Source organism: Grus americana, chromosome 9 (genome assembly GCF_028858705.1).
Source record: "Grus americana isolate bGruAme1 chromosome 9, bGruAme1.mat, whole genome shotgun sequence".
Classification (NCBI taxonomy): Eukaryota; Metazoa; Chordata; class Aves; order Gruiformes; family Gruidae; genus Grus; species Grus americana.
In genome coordinates this window covers 18,339,841-18,362,626 of record NC_072860.1, presented here as the reverse complement: position 1 = coordinate 18,362,626, position 22,786 = coordinate 18,339,841, and the positions used below count along the sequence as shown (strand labels likewise).

The 22,786-nt window shown below is 41.3% G+C and overlaps 1 protein-coding gene across 3 annotated transcripts; it reads left to right on the top strand.

Moving 5' to 3' along the window:
• Window positions 1-5,154: 5,154 nt before the first annotated feature.
• On the top strand, window positions 5,155-19,586 carry LOC129209893 (cytochrome P450 2J6-like). 3 transcript variants are annotated; one of them, XM_054835090.1, is made up of 10 exons: window positions 5,155-5,742; window positions 8,975-9,088; window positions 10,462-10,624; window positions 12,779-12,928; window positions 13,385-13,545; window positions 14,249-14,425; window positions 15,196-15,337; window positions 16,592-16,779; window positions 17,893-18,034; window positions 19,230-19,586. In XM_054835090.1, exons 1-10 carry the CDS (start codon window positions 5,638-5,640, stop codon window positions 19,406-19,408), a joined length of 1,521 nt encoding a protein of 506 aa, XP_054691065.1. In that variant the 5' UTR covers window positions 5,155-5,637; the 3' UTR covers window positions 19,409-19,586. The 3 variants fall into 3 exon arrangements, with proteins under 3 accessions (XP_054691065.1, XP_054691066.1, XP_054691067.1); XM_054835091.1 differs by having other exon boundaries at window positions 5,161-7,473; XM_054835092.1 differs by having other exon boundaries at window positions 5,161-7,473; window positions 8,952-9,088.
• Window positions 19,587-22,786: the final 3,200 nt, after the last annotated feature.

Below are 22,786 nucleotides of genomic sequence, written 5' to 3'. Positions count from 1 at the left end.
TCAAGATGATGGATGTTAAGTTTGGCTGCTCTGAACAGATGAGGAAATCTACTTTTGTAATGAAGGTTTCAGGCCATAGGAGTGGGAAGCAAATGCAGAGGACGGGGAAAGAACAGCATCTTCAGAAAGGTGTGAAGCAAACAAATGATGAATGTTCATGCTGGGGGTGGAAAGGGTTCCTGGTACGCCTCTGCCCAGGGTGTGTGTCATCTGCTATGCCATAAATACCAGGGCTCATTTTTTTTTTCTGTTGCAGAGACAGACTCAGTGTGTATTAGAAAACACTGACTGGTTCCATGCTGTGCATGTACCGCTTGGCAGGGTAGTGTGTGCTTGCCGCCTCGCCTGATGTCAAGCTAAACGGAGCAGACGATTGCTAAGCTGAGTTGGGATTTTTGGTTGGGGTTTTTTGTTCCTTGTTTTTTTTTTTTTTCAGTGGAGACACTAATTTGGATTTCTCAGCTTAGCTGTTCCTTCCTCCCCTGTACCCCCCAGTCTTTCAAGAGCTTCATAACAGGAGCTGTTAATTGGTCGGTGACATCAGAATTTGTCTGTGGGAAGAGAATTGCACAGACAAAGTATGTCCAGGCAAGCACTGAGAGAGGGAGAGTGTTGCTTACAGCACAGAACTAGAGTGAACACAAGACTGGGAAATATGAGCAAACTAAGCTCCCATTCTGTGTTCCGGTTCAGTTCAGGAAAAGAGAACTTTTCTTACATGCATTATAAATAAACAGGGTAAGTTTTTGCCTCCTACTGTCATCTGTGCTGTTGGGACCTGAAGATTGATGAGCTGTTTAGGTTGCATAGACAAAGTCCTGGAATGGGACTTGGGAACTTCATATTCTGTTCCTATATCTGTTCATAGCTTGTCTGTGACTCTCAGGAACTTGCTTTATCTCTCTGGGCCTAATCAACACTGACGTTCACTTTTCAAAAGAGCTTTAAGACTGACTCATGAAAGCCAGGATGTAGGTGGAAGCTATGACTGTTCTGTTCTCTTCTTTCCCTGTCCCCTGCATTTGCTTCCCACTCCTATGGCCTGAAAGCTTCATTAGAAAAACAGGTTTTCTGAGCTGACTAAACATCTCTGTCATCTCTACCGGTAAGCTCTTGCAATAGTATTTGTCAGACAAGAATGAGCAAGGCTTGCACGGAGAGGTGCTGCTCACGCATAATGAAGATATTGGAACAAGGAAAACCAATTTTCCCCAAAACAACCGGCTTGCAAAAAGCTTCTCTGTAAACAACTGCCTATACCTGCTTGATCTCGCCATTACTTTATTTGTATTTTGGTCCTTAATTCACAATTCATGCACGTTAACTGAGTTCATTTAAATACTATCACTTCTGCGTTACAATGAATTGTAATATCCATCACTTTAACCCTTCCTGCTAGTAATAAGGTAGCTAGTCATCCCAAAGTAAAACCAGATGGTATATGTAATCTTACAGAGATATACCAAGGTTTTCTCAACACAGGATTCTAATTAATTTATTAATTTTCAGGCATATTTCTGAGGGTGTAGTGGGCTGAGACAGTGTGTGTGTCACTGACATGCAGCGAGAGGATTAGTTAAAAGCTAGAGCCGTAGCTATTAGGGAGGAAAGTGACCGTTGCAAACATTCCTCATATTTTGTTTTTCCATTGCTTCTTGGGTTTTGTGGTTTTTTTGTGGTGTGGGGGGTGGGGGTTTTTTTGTGTGTAAGGCAGTGTAGGTGAACAGTAAGGCACTGAGGTGGAAGCAATGCAGACCTTACGCAGGGGCTGTGGCACCGTATAGCCTAATGGCACAGGAACTACAAAAGTCTAGCGCCCTTTGAGTCTCGCTGGTGTGCCAAGTGCTGTATAGTCTTGGCAGCACTCTGCAGTCAGCTGCAGAGGAGTTGGAGACAGGAATTTCATGGGCTAAACCACAGCGCATCAAGTGTGTTACCCTCTTCTCACTAAAGCATCAGGAAGAAGGAATGAATGTTGTGCAGAGTGTCTTATTTCTGGCATTTCCTAATGTTTGAGTATTTGCAACTTCAGCATTCTTTTTGACAGTTTCTCAGAGCGGTATCTAGTAGCCTAGATGTTGCACTTGGAATGTTGGAAGTCATGGTCAGAGCAGAAAATCTGAGATAAGACTTGCTGAAATAGGTATTAAAGTTCTGTTTCTTCCTGAAAGGGAAACAGTAACCCCAAGTTCTACAACACTAGCTGAGAAACGTTCTGCTGTTTGTGCATTTGAGACTGGAAAGAAGTTAACAGTGCTCATCCCATTTACTTTCTTATTCAGGAAGCAGCCCAGGCTGAAATACTGAAGAGGTTCTGATTGCCCAGGATTGGAAAAGATATAATCCAATTTCAACAGCGTGGTAGTGCCCCACAGCTGAACAGCAGCTGACACAGGTCTACATTGTTGGAGGATGTTCAGAGAAGCTAGTAATTGTATGTATTCCTCTTGATACAGGGAGCTCATCTAGATGGAATAGAAAAGATAAGCCCAGTATGGTGTGTGAGCTTTGTTTTTTTTAATATGTTTTGTGCTTAATGTTATTTTTCTCCCACCTTTCTTTTGTTCTGTTACTGGATGTAACATATGGTGAGCAATAGCTGCAGAAATTCTGAAAAAGGTCCAGAGTAGAAACCTAGTATACAAAAAGCCTGGAGGAAAATCTGAAATATTTGAATATTGTTCCTCCCTCTGATGTGAAAAGAAAATTAAAAAGTTAAATATTGAAAATTTGAAATTGTTTGAAACAACCATCTGGCAAATATCCTATTTAAAAACTTAGAAAAATGAAACAAAAATCTTTGGTGTTTTTTTTTTTTTTTTCTTTTTCTTTTATGACCACTTGCATTGCAGCCTACCCTCACTGGATCACCTTTGTGCAGATATTGTTTACCACACAGAGAGAGACTCTGCCAGCAGCATGTACAAAATTTACAACTATAAAGCAATTATCTATTGGTTAATATAATAGCTAGCTGTGGTTAACATGCTACTGGGCTGAGCGTTAATGCTTACAACCTCTCTTGAGAGACTTTGAGCCTCTGCCCACCAGACAGCCATCAAATGGGGGAACATCAGCTCCTGACATACCTTGGATCTAGCTGATTGTCAGTGTTGCTGAGTTGCTGTCTTCCAGTTCTCTGCTTTTTAGGTTTTGCTCTTTTCTTGTCAGTTCTTTTTCTCATCAGTCCTTGAGCTGCTAGGATTACAGTCTCAACAATTACATTTATATCTGTTTTTATCTACATTGCAGGGCTTTAGTGTATGTTCTTTCTTGCATCTAGTTTTCTCAGCAAATTTGAAGCTTGAAACTCACTGGTAAGATGAATGTATCAAATTAAGTTTTGCAGTTGAGGATCCTGTAATATCTAATACTTTCATCAATAACCTGTTTGACAGACAGAAGAGTGTGCTTATACATTTACAGCTGACACAAAACCAAGCACTATGAACTGTAAAAAAATTGACCTGAAAAACTAATCTGCCGTTCAGTAAGGCTAGGGATAATGTAATTGTATACTGTGGATTATTTCTAATTATATGGTGAAGAAAGAAAGTCTAAGCAGAAGCTGGGCAGATAAGGATCTAGGTTTTATAGCAGATCACAAACTTTGACATGAGTCACCTCTTTTCAGTGGTGCCCAGTGACAGGACAAGGGGCAATGGGCACACACTGGAACATGGGAAGTTCCATCTGAACATGAGAAAAAACTTCTTCACTTTGAGGGTGACCAAGCACTGGAACAGGCTGCCCAGAGAGGTTGTGGAGGCTCCTTCTTTGGAGATATTCAAAACCACCTGGACACAATCCTGTGCAACCTGCTCTAGGTGATCCTGCTCTAGATGATCTCCAAAGGTCCCTTCTCAACCCCTACCATTCTGGGATTCTTCCCTGTGCTTGAAATTCATTCTTAAGAAATTTGCTCAGCCTATGTGTCTCCACCTCATAAATTTATCTCCTGAATTATCTGAAGGAAAACTGTTTCTTCTTTAATTGCAGCCATGATTTGTATTGTCATAGCATGTTGGGAGAGAAAAGCTTGTAGAATAAGCTCCAGTGAATATACTTTCTGGTAGTGTGGAAGGGTAAAAGGAGGTCAAAAGGGAAAACAATGAGATACCTGTTAATTTTGGATATGACAAGAATTCTTTCAGAAGTGAATGCTTCAGAGCAGAATAAAGTAGCTTCAGATGGTCCATCCACAGCTGCTGTTGCTTCCCTAGTCAGACCTCTGTTGTAAAGCAGAAGTGATCTGCTCTGTCAGTGAGGCTCTTGTATTCCTGGTCATGTCTCTCCTGACTGTATAGCTCCTAAATTGCCATGGGTGCATAGATGCTCTCCCCAGGAGCTGACTTCGTCCTATCCTTGGAAACCTCAGGCAGGTAAGGTTTAATGCAGCCAGCCTATGACAGTCTCTATACGATGAGGTGCATGTGAAATTATTACCTTTAGCTGAAATGATCAACTGCTATAACTGGCTAAAAAAAAGTTTTATGCTAATTACTGTAGACCTGAGAATCAATTTTTAAGAGACTGCAAAAGCAGGGAGAAATAATGGCATTCTTCCCTCCCTGATGCCATCTCACAAAAACCCTTACCTGTTGGGAAGGTATAAACCACATTATAGCAAGCTGAATTGCTACCCTTCTATATAGCTATGCCAATAGTGCTTACCTACAGGTAGGTACTATGGAAATGTGGAGTAACCAAATGGTTCCTGTTGCGCTGCTGAACATGAGGGGCAGTGTACTGTGCAATGAGGTGTCTGAAGGTACTCTGAGTTGGCACCACAGCATCAATCACCTTGTTGCGTGGGGAGATAGAAGCAAAACCACACACAGCTCTTAAGAATTCTCACTTACCATACCCAATTATTTAGTAAAAGATATTACTTACAGTGGCTGAATCTGCAATAGTAAAATGTGGCAAGTGGCAAATGAAAAAGGAGCCATCTTTCCCTACTCACAGGGAGGGCAAACCACTGGAATTTAAGTAGAGGCATAGGTCTGACCTGATGTCCTTGATGCAGAAATTAATTCTGTCAGAATTGTTTGTTTGGGTTTTTTTTTGGGGGGGTGGGGTCGGTTGTGTTTCAGTGTGGTGTGTGTTGTGGTGGGTTCTTTTTTTTTTTTTTTTTTTTTTTGGGGAGTGTATCTCTTTTCAAAGGAAGTTGTGCTTTAAAATATTTTGGAAAACCTGGAAAGAAAAATTTTCATGATACTGGCTGCTTGTATTATTTCTTGATTGAACTAAAGACTGACTAAGAAAAAATGTCATAAAGAAGTAATACTGGTTTAAAGTTTCTCTTTCTGCTTGGGGTTTTAGGAAGAAGCTAATGTCCATGAATCCTTCAGATAAAAAAACAAAAAAATCAGTTGTCATACCTGAACAGAAATGCAGGATGAGAAAAATAATACCTTCCATATGAAAGTGTGGGCGTAGGAAATGTCCAGCCCGACTAAAACTTCCATGGACTGAACTACAGGGCAAAAGCATGCAAAGTCTTCGCTGTGTTTACAGAAATGGAAACCTGATCAGAAGTGAGAAGTTATTAGAAAGTTGTGAGTGGTTTCAGACAAGATGCTTCTTTTTAAATTCTTCCAGATGTGGCAATGAACATTGTCAGACACAGTCATTATGTATGTCTGGGTATGGAGAACACATCGGAACACTTCTATGAAGCTTTGCATTATAAATCTTGTATCGAGATTGCCTGTGATGCCTGACCAGCAGCAATTCAAGGTGAAAGGAAAAAACCAGCATGTTCCTTAGTTGCGATGCTGCTTGCAAACCAGGAAGGGATTATCAGTCTTGCTTACTAATCAAAGACGGGAAGGAATATTCAAGGAAAATCAGTTATGCCAATAGGGTATATGGCCTTCTGCTCAGTGCATGAAATAAAAGCTGAGGTTTTTTCTGTGTCTTTTTGCATGGATGGCTTTGCCAGGGAGAGAGGTTAAGAGACAGCCTAGGAGCAACTCCTCCTTTCTTGCAGTGCAGTATGGTTATTGCAAATATATACTGTCCTGACTGATTCCTGAGCACTGGAAGAAACCTGTGGAGTCCAGTCCAGTCAATTCCTGCATGAGGAAGGATATTCTTCTCCAGAGAAGCCTTCTTACCCTTCCCAAAAGGGCTTGAGATAGGTACCTTGAATACTACTGAAGAACTCACCTGAGGGAATAAAAATGTGAAACTGTCTTTCAAAATGTGCCTGATGTCCTTTCTGCCAGCTAATAAGTAACGCCAATAGATTACGCAAGTGGAAGCCCAAGGATGGGCTGTTTTGTTTAGACAGCAAATCTTGAGAGAGAATGACAGCCTGCAAGGGACATCTCTGCTCTGACAAGGAGCAACAGCCTCAGAGAAAGTGCACAGCAAGAGAGCAGGGGGCATGGTGGAGGGCAGCAATTCAGATCAACACTTGCCCTTTCAGGTCCTTTCTGCAGGGTGCTCTATATTTTTGGGTGAGCACTCTGCACACATGGAGCTCTTCATCTTCTGCAGCCTTTTGCAGGCATTTAAATTCACCCTGCCTGATGGATTTAAAGAAGCCAATACACAATATCTTTTGGGGAGCACCGGGCAGCCCCATCCCTATTAGGTCCATGCTGTTCTTTGCGAGGCATCTCGGTACCAACATCCTGAACAGCCTATTCACTAACTTCACTTGAGAAAACTTCTATGAACTGCTCCTGTTTGTAATTTCTTGTGTTGAGGAGGTCTTCGTATGTGCTCCTTCAGGTGCTGTGAATTAAAAATAAAGCAAAGAATTACAGACTCTGGCATTAATTCTGGCTGAGCAGGAGTCCTGCTACTGAGGGAAGGCAGAAACTCTAATGTGTAAAGCCTCATAGTGGAAAGAACTGAATCCCGACAGGGAGTGTGAAAACCTTGGCTGCTGAAGGAGGCATCCAGCTCTAGACCCGATAGGAAAAGTAGTCAGCGGAGCTGTCAGTCTGTGGTCCCAAACAAGCAACAGAGCTCTGTTATCTAGGAGTATGGTGATCCCTGAAGAGTGTTGGCCTGTGCTCCCTGTCCTCCTGTACTTTGTGGGACGAGTCAGTCATCCACTTGTAGTGGAACTTGGCCAGAACAAAAGCAAAGGCAGTTGTGTTTGCAGAGGAGTTCAGTATGATAATCTTGCTGGGATTTCTGCTGCAGCTGGAGTCATGGGCACAAGGTGAACTGCTGTCCATCAGGTTGTTGAATCCACACCTGTGCTGTTCTGAAGATCTATATCTCTGGCAATGCTAGCCTTCCTCTCCCACTACCAGGATTTTTCCACCTGTAAAATGAGAATAAGTAAGAGCACTTGTTCACCTGGAATTGTTACAGACCCCTGAGAGAGCACACTGCAGCCTCCCCTCGGGATTTCCAGTGTTCTTATAGAACATCTCAAACTTGCTCCTTCTTATACTTGCCAGTCCCTGAGCAGCCACTCTTGGGAAATGCTGCTGTAAACACATGCAGGTGAGGTGGAGTGTGTTGTGCTGCTGGGCAGCAAGTTGCTGCAAGCTGTGCTCAAAGGCAGCTCTGGGATCTAGCAATGTCCAGGCTAAAAGTCTCTTTGTTGACCTGCCTGTCCTTTAGCTGTGGTCTCTAGTAATTATGTGACATAGAGGTATGTTAGAAAAATCTACCCTGAGTTCGGAAGAGGGGCCCCAGTGAGGAAATAAAAAGCCAGGAGCTTCTGGGGTTAAACCAGAGGGAAATTCTTTGACCTATTAGCATTTGCTAGGATGTGGGAATAAACTGCTGTGGGGAAACTAGCTCCATGTGCCATCTGCCACCTTTGTTTGCCATTATAGGCAGGTAAAGGGTTTGCCATGTGAAATGTCTGTGCTGGAGGAAATTTAGGAAGTAACTTGCATCTCTGAATTATTACAGCTTGATAACAAACTTTGTAAAATCCTTAATTTCCTTAGCTCCCTTACTGCAGTGGAGTTTAGTCTTAGACCAGTCATGGTAGAGGGCTGGAGGAAAAGAGAAAACGGTGCTTGGGGCACAGTGATCCATGGTTCAGCCATGCTGGGTCTGAAGTTCCTCTTCTCAGTTCAGTTTCCTGCGTATCCTCTGCAGCATAGGCAGCTGTGAGAGGCACTTGGCTGGCTTCTTTCAGGTGCACTGTGCCTGCAGGCCAGCTATGGGTGAGCTCTGGTGTGTAGACCTGAGTAGCTCAGAAAAGCATGGATCAGGGGTGCGGCCAGGCCTTTGGTGAGTGGAAGACTATTTTGATTCCACCAGAGTCTTCAGAATGTTTCCAGAGAAAGTTCAGTGGTGTCTCCTGAGATGTGATGAACTTGGTATTTCTTTGCACATGAGATGCTTTTTGTCAATAGCACTAGCTAGGTTTGATTCTTCACTGTGCCATTTGCAGTTCATCTATATTGTTTACTGTGAAAACTCAGATTACAACACTTCCTTGCTCCTGGTTCCCAAATCTGCATTTGCAACCACTCTTATATAAAGCTACTGACTGCTTCCTTTTGCCTCTGCCCCTGCCCCAAGAATGCTACCTGATGAGTGGTCCTGTCCTTGTCTGTGTATGCAGTACCTAGATGACAGCCGCAGCTTCGTATCTGAGCTCTTGGCTTGCATGTAGTCAGTGCTTTGAGTGACATGTTCCATCAAACTGATTGCTCAAAGGGATGTTTCCCATTGAGGTGCCTGCCTTCTAGCCTTTACTGGATCTTAAAGGATGGTAGCTATTAGCATATTGCAGCATAGCGATGTATTAAATACATTCAAGAATGAGAACACTCCTCACGTTCTGGGATCAGGAAGTGTGGTAGGAAAGAAGGGAGGAGAAAAATTCAGAAAGCTTAGACGCAATAGGGAAGAGTTAAGAAGAACAATATAGAGTAATTTCAACAGACAGATTCATAGCAATATTCTCAGAGTAATTTGGAAGTGTGAAATGATGATAAGTGTAATTCTCATATCCCTAGTTTTGTTTCTTCTGGGTGCGCAGTTCCTGAAATTGCAATGGAAAAGTCGTGGATTTCCTCCTGGACCAACACCATTTCCCGTCATTGGAAGCATGTGGTGGATAAATTTTAGAGCTGATCATGGGAGCCTGAAAAAGGTATGCATTTGCAGATGTGAACTAAAGAGTTACTGAGGCAAAAACTGTAAAAACTGGTGGTGGCTGTTGATAGGCTAATGTGGTAACAGGGAGAACTTAATCCTGAGGCAAGGTGAATCACAGAAGTTAAATTAAGTGCTAAGCAAGTTAAGTAAAATCTGCAGAGCCTAATTCATGCGAAAGCTAATATGTGTGCAAGTTAAACAGAACTGAGGATGGTAATTTTGCCTCAAAAAATACTTCTGTTTTTAAGGGAGGCTTTTTGCTTTGAAAGAAAAAAAGTGTTTCTCAGATATCCCACCACAGACATATGCAGGAAAAAATCTTCTAAAACCAGGTGTCTTGAATTCAGAAGATGTGAAAAGCACATCAGTATGTCTTCTGCTGTCATGGGATGGAAATAAGATTGTATCCTATATGCAGCCAAAACCTTATCTCCATTGTTTTTCTGAAGCCCAGTCTGGGAAGTGCTCCTTGCAGATGAGCTAAGGATGTAAATGATGGTGAAAGGAAGGAACTGATGGGAAGAATTAGGTCCATCCTAAGCATGGTAATACAGGTTCTTTCAGTACTCAATGTCCTCCGCTGAGCCAAAACTTCACAAAAGAATCCAATGTGTTGATATATTTTTCAAGTCGTGACCTTCCCTTAGGTGCTAAGTGCAACCTGTATGTCAGGGGGTATCTGGCTGCAGCTGGAGAATGTTGGCTTCAGAAAAGGGAACTTAAAAGACCTTGATGCTAAACTTTTCTGATGGGTACATGTTTGTCACTGGGGGGGGACAGAGCGGTACGGTCCTTGCTGAATACCCACAGGGCTGCCTGAGAGCAGTCCCCATCACTGCCCAAGCAGAGGTGGGATCTATGCTCAGATGCCTCAGCTGACACTACTTGTGTATAAGAGGGGAAGAGGTCCTGCCATTGAAACTTGAAATCTGCAGTACTAGGAGGAGAGTGACACCTGGAATATGTAATTTCAAGACGTTCTAGTTGTTGGCTGAGGAAATGACATACGGAGTTGAAAAATGTAATCAAGAATGGGCAGGTGAAATTTCATGTGAAACCCAATACGGATCTGTAAACACTCAGGGGCATTTTCCTAATCGTTAATATTGCAAAGGCAACCCAAGCCAAGTTTTAAAAAGGAGAAGAGTGTCTATTCTTTTATCATTCACATTGCTGTGAGTAGTGGGTTCCCAGAGAGAGCCCGGAACCTTACTGTGGTAAGTACTCTCACTGCAAAATAAAATTACCATCCCTTTTCTCTTCCTGAACCCCTGAGTAATGTCATGCTGGAAGAGAGCAGCACATCATGTGTGCATTTTGGTTGATGTTATTTATTGGGTATTTATTTAGCATTGATCTAACCTACAGCTGGCAAAAATCTATGGCAACATTTGTACCCTGTGGCTGGGTCACAAACCTGTTGTGGTGCTGTATGGATTCCAAGCTGTGAAGGATGGTCTCACCACCAACTCGGAGGATGTTTCTGGGCGACTACAGACCTATATCTTCAACAAAATGGCAAATGGAAAGGGTAAGATGTTAATATCTGTGGAATGACTTTGTTCTTGGCTTTCTTTATTTCCTCTCATATTTTCCTTACTGACAAGCCCTTAGCTCCCAATTCACCTGTTCTGTCTACTTAGGGTGAATGATGTAATTCTGCAGCTTTATTCTAAGTTGTCTCCAAAGTCCCCGTCACACGTGTATTTCAGAATCTCATCAAAGCAAGCCATATCTGTACCTAGCTAGGTCTTGCTTGTTCATTTGTAGTGTTGTCTAAGTGTATGTCCTGATTTGAAATAATCTGGATCTTGCAGCCTCCTCTGCATGCTGAGGCTAAAGTAATTCTTTATGCTCCCAGCTGTTTGTTTACAGCAAAGGCTGCTGTAAGGAAAGCATGTACAGAGCTGTTGAACAAGGGCTAGCCTTTCGGGAAGTCCGAAGGCACGGGAAGGTCACTGGAGCTTTAAATGTATTAGCTAGACTGTAGGTGCAACATATCCTTATTCAGAGCTGCTTATTGTGCTGTCATTTACATCAGACACTACTTAATTCCAGTGGATGGAGAACAAAGAGGGTGCTGTGTGTAAAACAGAAATGATTGAACTTGTTTCCACCAGCCTTTTATCCAGAGGATATAGAGTAGATGCCTTTATCCTCAGTCAGGCTTTGTTGCATGTGGACTACAGTCTGGAAAACTTTAATTTATAATACTAGTTAATGTAAGTAGAGAAAAACATCTTTAAGGAATAGATATGATTAAGTCTGGGGCCATTTCAGTCCATTTGAAAGGGTCTTTATGGCCACCTTTTATCTAAGTTACGTGGAGTAAAGTAGCTGGGCTGTGAGAAGCTGCCCTAGCACTAGCAATTTGTAGCAGGCATGGCTTGAACAAATGGCTGCAGCATGGCTGCAAGTTGGCACCTCTCTGCAACACAAATACCTGTCCATTGGGCTGGCTCCTTTTCTGCTAGCCCAGGCTCCCAGGAATAGAGGAGAGTTATTCCAGACTGCAGTCAAGCAGCTGTCTCGGGGAGCAAGCTGGCTTTCCCAGGGGAAGCATGGGCTGGACTGGTGGAGGGAAGTGGTTCCCCACCATGGGGACTAAATGCTTTATGCTGGACTGTCCGCTAGAACACAGACTCACAGCACAGGGGCCTGGGATTCCTTCCTGTCCCACAGGGAGACCTCTGGCCTAGGAAGCTGCTTGTAGACTGGCTAAATCCTGCTTTTCCTACTCTGGTTCTTGCTAGGTGGTTCTTGCCCTGGCTTTGTTGTCTTTCCAGGAGGGACCTGGACCAGGATGAGAGCTCTATATCTGGTGTTAACAGCCTGGCAAAAGCAGGATCCCCTAAAAACCAGAGTCTGTGTAGCACAGACATGTGCTCAGAACCAGTTATCAACTCTAGCCATTAAAGAGTTTTTCTTTTTAAAGCACTACCAACAGGGAGATGTGATGATCTCCAGAAGGTTTGCATAAGGTTAAGAAGCACAAGCCTAGGAAATGCCCAGACCTTCCCGATGAGCTCCACAGAAATCTCTCTTGGCTATGAGTAGCTTGGTGAGAGACACCATCAGATTTCCAGCTGGTAGAAACCTGAACTTACTGTTTGTTGAGGAAAGTTGTCTTTGCCACTCCTGTAGAGCTGACGTGTGGCAACGTCCACAAGAACACAATATCCATATGGGGATGTTGGCAAACATAGCTTACGTGTAAGTATTAATTGTATTAGAAGATTGTACAAGATAATAAATGAGATCTTGTAAGAGATCGCATGAACTGGGCTATAAGCCTTTCTATGTGAATAAGGGTTTAGATTAATTTCTGCTCAAAGCACGGGCAAACAGAAGGCAACACCAACCCACACTGCCTTTGCAACTTGTAGCAGGCTGCGGAGTGGAGTTTTGAGTAACGACCACTGTTCTTGGATTCTTCAGAAGGAATAGGACTAGTGTTGGAAGGCAGGTGTGTGAGTCCTGAGATCTGAGTGGGCTTTTTGCCGGGGTGGGAATATATTAACCAAGGTGGTTTCTCTGTCTCTAACAAAACGATTAGAAGAGCACTGCCTGATGTGGCTCTCTTCTTTATGAGTGGCAGCATGATGAGAAGATGACTCTTACTGTGTATGTCCTTTACTATTATATGAATATTACATGACATAAAATTGATTCTTGATGGCTGAAGGTATCCTGGTCTCAAATGGTCTCATCTGGAAACATCAGAGACATTTTGGAATTGGAGCTCTCCGAAAACTGGGAATGGGGAACAAAGGAATGGAGCGCGGGATACAAACCGAGGCCCGTTATCTGGTCGAGTTCTTCAGGGACAAAGATGGTAAGCTATTGACAAGGTGCTTGGGAACTGCGTCTGGGCTTTTGACATAGTACATAGTCTGCGTGACTCTAAGAGTAAAGAGTAACTATTTTTGCTCCAGAAAAGAATGGGTTTGGAGCACAGCTTAGATTTAGAGTGCAGTCAAACCTGTTTATACAGTCAGACCTCAGCGATGCGTATTTTGGTATCAATACCAAGATCAAGATTTTAAAAAAAGGAAAAAGGCGGCAAACAGAGAAACAAGGCTGGGAGTTAAAGACTGGAGGCCTTCCTGTCCTCATTTTTGAATTAGATTTATCTTTTGTTACGTTTGCCAGTGAACGTTGGGTGTTTCAGTGTAACACTCTAAATAGCACAGAGGACATCTATAATAAAACATCATTGTCATCTTGCTTGCAAAATAGCAAAGGAGATAAAGGAAGCACTTTGGAGATGAATGTTTATTTCTGTCTGCAGGAAGAGCTGTCGACCCGTCCTTCCCTATTGTTCATGCTGTCTCTAATGTGATCTGTGCTGTGGTTTTTGGACATCGTTTCTCCCGGGAGGATGAAACCTTCCGCCAGCTGATTGAAGCATACAATTGTATAGTGGCTTTTGGGAACAGCTACACTTACTATGTGAGAAAATGACATTAAATATGCAAGTTATTATTGTGCACATTATTTATTGAACTATTATGCAATAATATTATAATATATTATTATAGTTATTGCATTATTTAATACACATTAAATACTGATAAAAATTCTGACCGTGAATATGAACTGGACCTGCAGTGCTCTGGGTTTGGTATCGTTCAACTATCATATTAATATTATATTAATAATCTTTATTAGAATTTCTCAGCAAAGGTGATGTGCTTGGGATGCTGAACTTTTCTGTGATGGAAACACCAGTGTTGTTAAGGTGAAAAGGTATCTTTGTATCAGAATTAAACAGAATGATTTTTTTTTTCTGTGTGCTAAGGTAATATATATTATAATGTTTTTTAATATTAAATTTATTAATATTAATACACGTTACATCTATTGGCAAAAGTGAATTCTTTTGTTGGTGAATTAACAGAGCAAATACAAGCAGGGTTATACAGTAAGGATAGAAAAAGAATCCAGGGTGGAAACTGTGTTGTCTTTAATTTGTGGTTTTAATGTGTGTTCATGTACGCAACATTTACCCAACATTTCTCTTTGATACTGCGGTATTTTTCCTAGAGAAATTAATTCAGCAATTTAGCACCAAAAATGTCCATGCTGTATCTCTATAACAGCCTTGCTCATGTCGTGTAACTTACTGCATCTATGTTGAACGCTTGCTCCACAGGTGTGTGAAATTTTCCCATGGGCTGCAGAGTACATCCTAGGACCTGCACAGAAAGCATCACTGTCCTGTGATTTTGTTCGTTCTTTCATAAGGCAGGAAATCAAAAGCCACAGGGAAAGAGGCAAAATAGATGAACCAGAAGATTTCATTGACTTTTACCTGGATCAGATAGAGAAAGTGAGTAACTTATGCTGTATGTGACACAGATCCTATCAGAACGGGCTCCCTCCACCTCTCCTACAGTTGTCTATACATAGCATCATTATTACAGAGCTTTACAATGCAGTTTAAAAACTCTGCTGTCAAATTGAAATATGAACTTTGAATAGTTAGTTTAACAACTTGTTTTAGAAGCGTAAATTAATTACATTGGTTTGTTGTTATACTGTGGAGTCCTCAGTGCGGGCAGGGCAGTGGGTGGTAGGGAGGACTTTGAAAAGGTGCAGATGTTTGGAGGGCTGTCTAATTCTGATTCTTTGTGTCTTACTAATATTTGCATTTATTGTCTTTGTGCTTTGTACTGAGATTTTGCATGCTTAGTAGTGTATGATTATCATAAAAATCTTAAAATTATGGCAGTTTCTGCTCTAAAAAAAGCATATATCTTAAAATTATAACATATTATATGCAGTAGATAGCTGAAATCAGCGAGGGTGCAGGGTGGGATAAAACTACTTTGCGATGGTTTTTTTTCTGATGTGGAAGTTAGCAGCAAGGCAGCAAGTCACTCTAGAAGGCAGCATAACAGGACCTCAACAGCACCTGTAATTTAACAGTATCAATGCGCTTATTTGAGAAAAATCTTTGCATAAATCTTTGATTCACTCAAGTACCTATATTTTCTCCACCCTCTAGAAATATTGTTTGTTTAGGTATAGTGATGGCTGGCTGTCTTAGTGCTGTTACACAGGTATACCCCATTTTACCTTTCTCATTGACACCCGTAGACTAAAGATATCCCCAATTCTACGTTTGATGAAGACAACATGGTGCAGTCTGTTTTTGACCTTTTCCTGGGTGGCTCAGAGACCACTGCCACCACTCTGCGTTGGGCTCTGCTCTATATGGTGGCTTATCCTGACGTCCAAGGTAAGTTGTAGACACGAACACGGGTGTGTTTCAAGTAGAACAACCATCTGTTGCATTTTTTTATTTTGTTAAGATCAGTTTGTTTTGAAGATCAAGCTTTCTTTTTAAGATCACATTTTTGAGCTTTGCTTTTAAGAAGCTGAATTAGAAAAATTTCAGAGAGAGATTTTAAAATAATTTCAGGGATATTCAGCTTCTGATACTGTATTATGTCTCGTTGATTTTTGTCAGACTGTTTCAGTACTGTAAGCATATAATGGAAGATACAGTCTGGCTGAAAACACTTGAGGTGAAGTATGAGCTCAGGTTAGGGAAAAGTGACACTTTTCTGGTATCCAGAATGATAAGAATTATTTGCACTCGTTAATGGAGGCATCAGTTGTATTTCTGTATAATAAGTATATTTATTGTAACATATGGGAATGTTAAACAGAGAAGGAAGATGCTAATGGGAAGACAAAAAGATGACTGGAAAATTTTAGACAGGGCCATAGTTGCACACTAGTTTCAAAATTTTTGAATGATTTAACATAGGGCTGTCAGGTGATGAACTGCTAAGCCAAGTGCATGTTTTTGACTCTCAGGTTTAGAGCTAGAAACCCTTCTTTTCATGCTTTTGGAGCTAGAATGCACACACATACCTTTCAAAATCTAATGAAATAAAAAGCAAACAAAACTTCTTAGACTACTAGGCTAATTTTTAAGCATGAAATTTGACCCTGAACCCTCTGAGACTGTATAAGCTATTTTACTGAACCCTAGATAACAGCCAAAAGAGATTAACAGTCGGTAATGGTTTGGTAATATTATCCTGTTCCAGTTTTCAACCTTACATATGTGTTTCAGCTTGATATGAAGGCTCCCTTGCAACATGCTCATTAGTGTGCTTTGAGTCTGTATTTAGCTAGAGTAAAAATAATAGCTTGAGTAATTGAATTTGATCTCTTAAAAAGAAGTTCTTGTTTTATTTCCAGTTCGCTCTCCTTCCTTTAAATATGAAGCTCAATAAATCTGTCGGGCTTGTAGAAAGATGATCTGAACATAGAACCTATAAACTAGGAAATGCCAGAGTGTAGTAAAATCATAACTAGATAGTTGTATAAATGTATTTACATTTTAAGACATCATAAGTATAAATTATTTACATATTGTATTTTTTTATCACTACGATAATCCAAAAAGAAAATGAAAACTGTTTCATGCAAAAGTGTTCTTGTATCTATAATGGACTTTCTTTTTTTTTTTTTTTGGTAGAAAAAGTCCAGAAAGAGCTAGATGCCGTTCTGAGTCCTTCCCATCTAATCTGCTATGAGGATCGGAAGAAACTGCCTTATACAAATGCTGTGATTCATGAGATCATGCGCTTTGGTAGCATTATTTTAATCACAATTCCCAGAGAAGCAGTGAAGGATACAACTGTTCTAGGGTATCAGCTTCCAAAGGTACAGATATCCTTTCTACTCCAATGTGATCTTTGGCCGTGAATGAAGCTCCTTGCAGTCATGTTTACCATTAACCCCTTTTCCCTCCAGTTCAGGACAGATGGGTGTTGGCTACAGCCCTGGCAGACAGTGCGTTGTCCCTCCCATGCTCTCTGGCCTGTGCCTTTGTCTCATAGACAGTGATTAAAAATGCTTGCCAAAAGCGCAGTTTCATGCCAATTAAACCAGTGTTCTGTGAGTGTGCTGCAGAGTCTTACTTTCCAAGAGCCCGTGATTTTGAAATACTTTATAAGTGTTTGAGCTCTTAGTCTTCTCTGAGGTCTTTTGAAAGTATATCAGAAATGTACAGTTGTGTCAGTAGGGAAGGTGCAGAAGGCTGTTCATGCTGAGATGTTGTCAGCCATGTGGACAAATGGGAGATGGAATGTTTTCTTCATTGGTGATGTCCGAGACTAATACTAAGTGTCTCCTCAACTTCATTCGCTTAGGACTTCTTTTTCTTATTATTATCTCTCCGGCATCATACTTGAAATATGATTAAGATGTTTCCCCACAGCTTCTGAACTGCCACCTAACCTCAAATAAAAAGCTTCTTCGTCATGTTCAGCCTTTCCAAACTTAACCTCGATGCCAAACCTCCCCAAAGGCACACATGGAGGCATCTCCCTGCACACCCCTGCTCTGTGGTGGTTGTCATGCACACCTTTCCCACCTCTGCCTTGATAATTTGAAATATACTATTTCATTTCCAGGGTGCTTTGCTCTTCATTTGTCAAAACCTGTCAAAGCTTGTGGGAAAATCATTTTACTAGATTTAGGATAAGGTGCTAAAGAACTGCAGACCACTCTTGCATTTGCTAACAGAATGGAAGAAAAGGAGACATGAAGGAATACAGCAGGGAAATTCCTGAACCTGAAGTACTGAAGTTTCTTTTCTTTCTTAGTTTTTGAAAGAAAAAAAAAATCAGAACAGTTAGAGATTTTTTTTTTCCCTAATAAAATAATCTTTCACTTCTGCTGCCTCTTGATGTGACCAGCTGAATTATAGCTGGAATCTGTGTCCTTTTCCTCTTGATCTGAGAGAGAACTGAGCCAACAGCATCTTCCTTTCAGGGCACTATGATTATGGCAAACATAGACTCGGCTCTTTTTGACCCTGAATACTGGGAGACCCCTCACCAGTTCAACCCTGGTCATTTCTTGGACAAGGATGGAAATTTTGTGACCCGAGAGGCCTTCTTAGCCTTCTCAGCAGGTAGGTGCACTGATAACTGAACCTGTTTGCGTGGGTTAGATTGTGAGTCTGAAGCCACGTTATTTTCATTGCGGAGAACGCTAAAGGGAATGTAATCCCAAACTGTAGGAGCACATGGTTTTCACAGCCCAGAAAAATGTTTGATTACGAAAATAAGTTGTTTGGTAATTGTATAAACCCTAGATCTTAGGAATTTTGTGAAAATGCAGAGAAAGTAAAAGGAGTAAGGCCCTAGAATTTCCAATAATTTGGGAATTTGAGTCCTCACACTATTGTTCTCTGTCATCCTCTGCATATGCCAGGTTATACTATTATAATGGCTGTTCTGTGGCAGGCTGCTCTGCTGGAGCCGATTGATTTTGTATAAATAATTCAATATTCATCGGTGCAGAAATTTTAAGCTGGATCAAATACATCCCAGATGGCTATGTCTTTCCTGGGGAGCTTCTGGAGTTGCTCTTTCACCCCGTGTGTGAGTTTATAGAAGCTTAAACAAACAAAAGCTCTTGGGGAACATGCCAGGATGGAATCACCTGGTTGTCAGAGCCCCCAGCTGAGATGTGGAAGTGTCAGGCTCAGGTTCCTGGCCCAAACTGGGCAGAAGAGAAATTTGAACATTGGTTTCTCACATCCAAGTTGAATGGCCTGACCACTACACTTCAGGGTCTGTCACTGTGACTGAAAATTATATCCTGAACACATTTAATTGATAAATTTGGAACTTTTTTTTTTAACAAGTTGTTTTCACTGAAAACATTATGTAGGAAAATGTCTAGTCAGATGTAGAATGTCCTCTGTATTCTGTTTTGTCACTGCTATTAGTGAAGAAAAGTCAGCGTGTACTAAGTGGAAGCTGTGAGGGAACCTGAAGATGCTTTCTTGTCATTCTCATTTGGAATCAAGAGACTGAAACTCAATTCATAGAATCGAGGAGTCCTATAGATTAGGAAATAAAGCATGACACTACTGAGAAGCATCTCTGGTATCTTTTTCTATAATCTGGGCAGATCCTGTGAAGAAGGATTGCAGACATCTTAATTGTTCAGTCAGCTCAATCAGAGAGGAAAACGTCAAATTCAGCAAAGCCTTTTGTTCCTCGATGAGGTTGAGCGATACTCTTTTGAAAATCTGGGAAGCAGGTGGTGGTTACAGACCTCTGTGAGGACTGACTGGTCTTTCCCTTCTCCCTCTGCAGGCCACCGTATATGTCTGGGAGAGGTGCTGGCGAGGATGGAGCTTTTCATCATCTTCTGCAGCCTGTTGCAGACGTTCAAGTTCACTCCACCAGAAGGAGTTAAGGAAGTCAACACAGACATTGTCTTTGGGAGCACAATGAAACCCCATCCATACAAGCTCTGTGCAGTTCTTCGCTAGGCTGCTGGGTATTACAGATTTGAGAAATTGCCACAGGTTTGCTAGTGTGCTGATCTTTTGTGCACCTTTTGTGTTTTTCATTTCTAGATCAAATTCAGTGTGAATCTATCCTTGTTGTGTTATATGCCTAAGAGGCTGGCCCTGAAAAATACTCTAGTTTCCCGGCGTTGGGAAAATCTCTGTACGTTTTTTTCCTGCTGTATTATTAATGAAATAAACATAGAAAATTATTACAGTGTCTGGTCTTACTAGAAACTCAACAGGAATCTTACTGGAGGGAGAAGGAACAATAAAGACGGGTGTTGGGAGGTTTTCCCCTCATTCCCATGCATTCTCAAATCTACAGTGGGGTAGCCCCATTGCTGGGGAAACAAAGTGGGTGTAAACGGTAACAGACCAGCGGGCTGGCCCGAAAATGGGCTTTTTGTGTATATTGTTGTGGTGCATTTGAGAGGCGTTTCTGTGAAAGAGGGAGTCCTCTCACACAGCGGAGTTTGTGATGATAATGGTGTACAGTAGTCTGGATTGGCCATGTCTATTGATGCCTGAAAGCACAGTTAAAGGGACTGCCTGCAGTCTTGTGAAGCAAAGCTTCGTGCCTGCAAAGCAGGGATAGGACAGGAGAAATTTTTGAGGTGTTTTGTAAGAGCTGTGTGAGAATCAAACTTCCTGAAAGCTGTCAGTGAGCACAGGGGCAGTTGCACCCTGCCTTCCAAGCACTGAGCTAAGGGAGACTTAGCAGAGCTGCCAAGTTAAGCATGCCTGTAATTAAGGCATGCACATCAGGCAAGAGCTGTGCAAGAAGCAGCTGGCAGAAGCAGGAGCAATGCCCAAGCAGGGCTAGCAAAAAGCAAGTGCCAGAAACCGCTCTCACTGAGAGGCTGGCCTTGTTACCCAGGAAGATTTAAAAATCAAGGTCAGAGTGAGGGCTACTACTGGATGTAGCAAGCACTCTGCTGCTCTACCAGTTTCCTTCCTTGAGGAAAAGACTTTACAATTGTTATTGCAATTATACTTCCAGGATTAGTTGTCATTGCCTTTATCCACCATGTTAGTGTTTTCTTTCTTTAGTGTAATGCTGTTGGTTAAAAGCATTTATTTGCTTTTGTAAAGGAGCTCAGTATCACAAGGTTCGGTATTCTCTTCTCAGGCTTCTGGGTAGGGGCTCAAATGGATGTTTTTATCATGACCCCACAGGTTTGAAGCTGGCACATCTGCCTAGCTGCAGCTAGGCAGAGCTTGGCAGGAGAGATGTGAAAGCTTAGCAGGTCAAGCAGGTGAAGCCAATATGGCTCTCATGCTATTCCGTATCTAGCTCTGTGACACTGCATTGTATCGTGTTGGCATAGATTCTGTTGGGAGTGGAGGGTGGGTTGTGTGCTACTGAAAACTAGGATTCAGTTTTTCTACCAATATAAAGATAATGTTGCAAAAATGAGTGTAATGAGGCAATTGGGTAGCTGGTGTCTGCTGTGTTGACACCCAAGTCCTGGGCATCTCTGTGAATATGGGATGTATCAGAGACTGAATGAGAGGTAAGGTTTACGAAGAGGCACACAGGATCCGTATTGCTTTAAAACTTTTTTCACTTATAGTCTTTTTAAAAAAACCCAACCAATGGAGATACAAGTCCTTTTACAAATTTTTACAAAGGAGTTGTATATCCATTGTGAAATTTTTAAAAGAAACCAGAAGTGAAAAAAGGTTTTTATATGTTGCTGAATAGCAGTTATGAATCTGCATTTCTTAATCATCTTTCACCACGGCTTAGAGGTTGTCTGGACCCATTGGAGCCTGGATGCCACAGGTGAAAGCTGCTGGTCTGGATTGCATTACTTCTGCTGTTGGTAGCTTGATATTGGGATTTCATTTTCCAAATGGGAAGGTAAAACCTGTGGTAGGCAAAAGGAAACGTGGTAGATAAAGCAAGAAACTAGCTAGCACTGGAAGAGTTTTCATTCAGAAGTAATCTGGTCCATTTAACTCTGTGTTTTTAAATAGACCTGCAAGTCTTGAGCTGTTTGAGACTTCTGCTCTGTAGTCTTAGTGGGACAAGCTTCAGTAAGAAATATTTTGTGCTCATCTCTGATTGCCTGTCACACTGTGCTGTGTCTCTCTCATTCCTCATTTCTGTCCCAAGCAGTACTGAGCTTTCGTACTGTCGTAACCATGCCCAGTGTTTTAAAAACTAATATTCAGACCTGCGATTCACAAACTGATGTCCATGTAGTTAGTACTACCCCTAAGTTTCTGCCAACAGGATGGTCCTGCACCTCTGAAAGGCATAAACTGTCAAACCTCTGGTAGCGTGATCCTGTCCACAGAAGGGATTTCATCAGTGCAGCAACGTCAGCATGGAGACAAAGGACTTTCGCATCTCAAAACAACAGAGCTAAGTCAGCAAAATTTTAAGCACCGGCTTGACCTGTGCAAATTGATGTTCAAATGTTTCATTGTGCTAGGAGTTACCACATGTAAACAATCTTAACTTTATTAAAGTATAATGTGAAAAGTACTGAATGGCTTTCATAATGTCTAATCCGAGTGTTTAAGAAAGTCTTATAATTAACTTTAAGCTGGTCAACAAAGGAATTTAAGTTTTCATGTGCAGTCCACTGACCCACCCTGGTATTGTTGATAACACTATGTTCTTTAATAATGATTAGTTTGTGATTTAAATATTGCCTATATTATTACAATATTAGTATGATATTTATTAATTTACCAATTTAAATGTCTTGATTTTGTTCATATATAAAGCCAAATGCAGGGCAGATGGACAGTATGTATTGGTACCATTACTGATAAGTTTGCATGAACAGGGATTGTAATTTCAGTTTCACAACTGGATTTTTATTTTTAAAAAAATTAATGGTGAGAGTCTTTGCATGAAAGGCCAAATTTATCAGAAACATAAATGTGAGCATGTTCTCAAGCTAATTAGCTAGTATGCAATGCAATATAGCAAGACCTGTATGTAAGTGAAGACTTAATTCATACTTTTTGGTCTTTTGGCTGTCAGACACCTGCATCCTCTCTTTCCCACCCCCAGCTGTTATCTGTTAAACAACAAATTGCCATTTGCTGGGAAATATATTGAGGCCAAAGTTGGGGATTCATGGAGCTAGATGAAGAGATAAGACCTATTTTTGTTTGCCTCTTGCAGTGCCTTTCCTGCATTTTCTATTCCTTTTTGTTCTTCCTCCTTCTCTCCATACTTAGGTGTTAGAAAATTTGTTGGGAGTTGGATAAAACAATTCTTAGAAATATCAAACTCAAACATAAATACACTGAGGAGAAGATCTAGAAACGTATGAGAAGAAAACTATGTATTAAACACTTTTGGTTGTGACAGTAAATTCTACCAAGTAAGTTTCA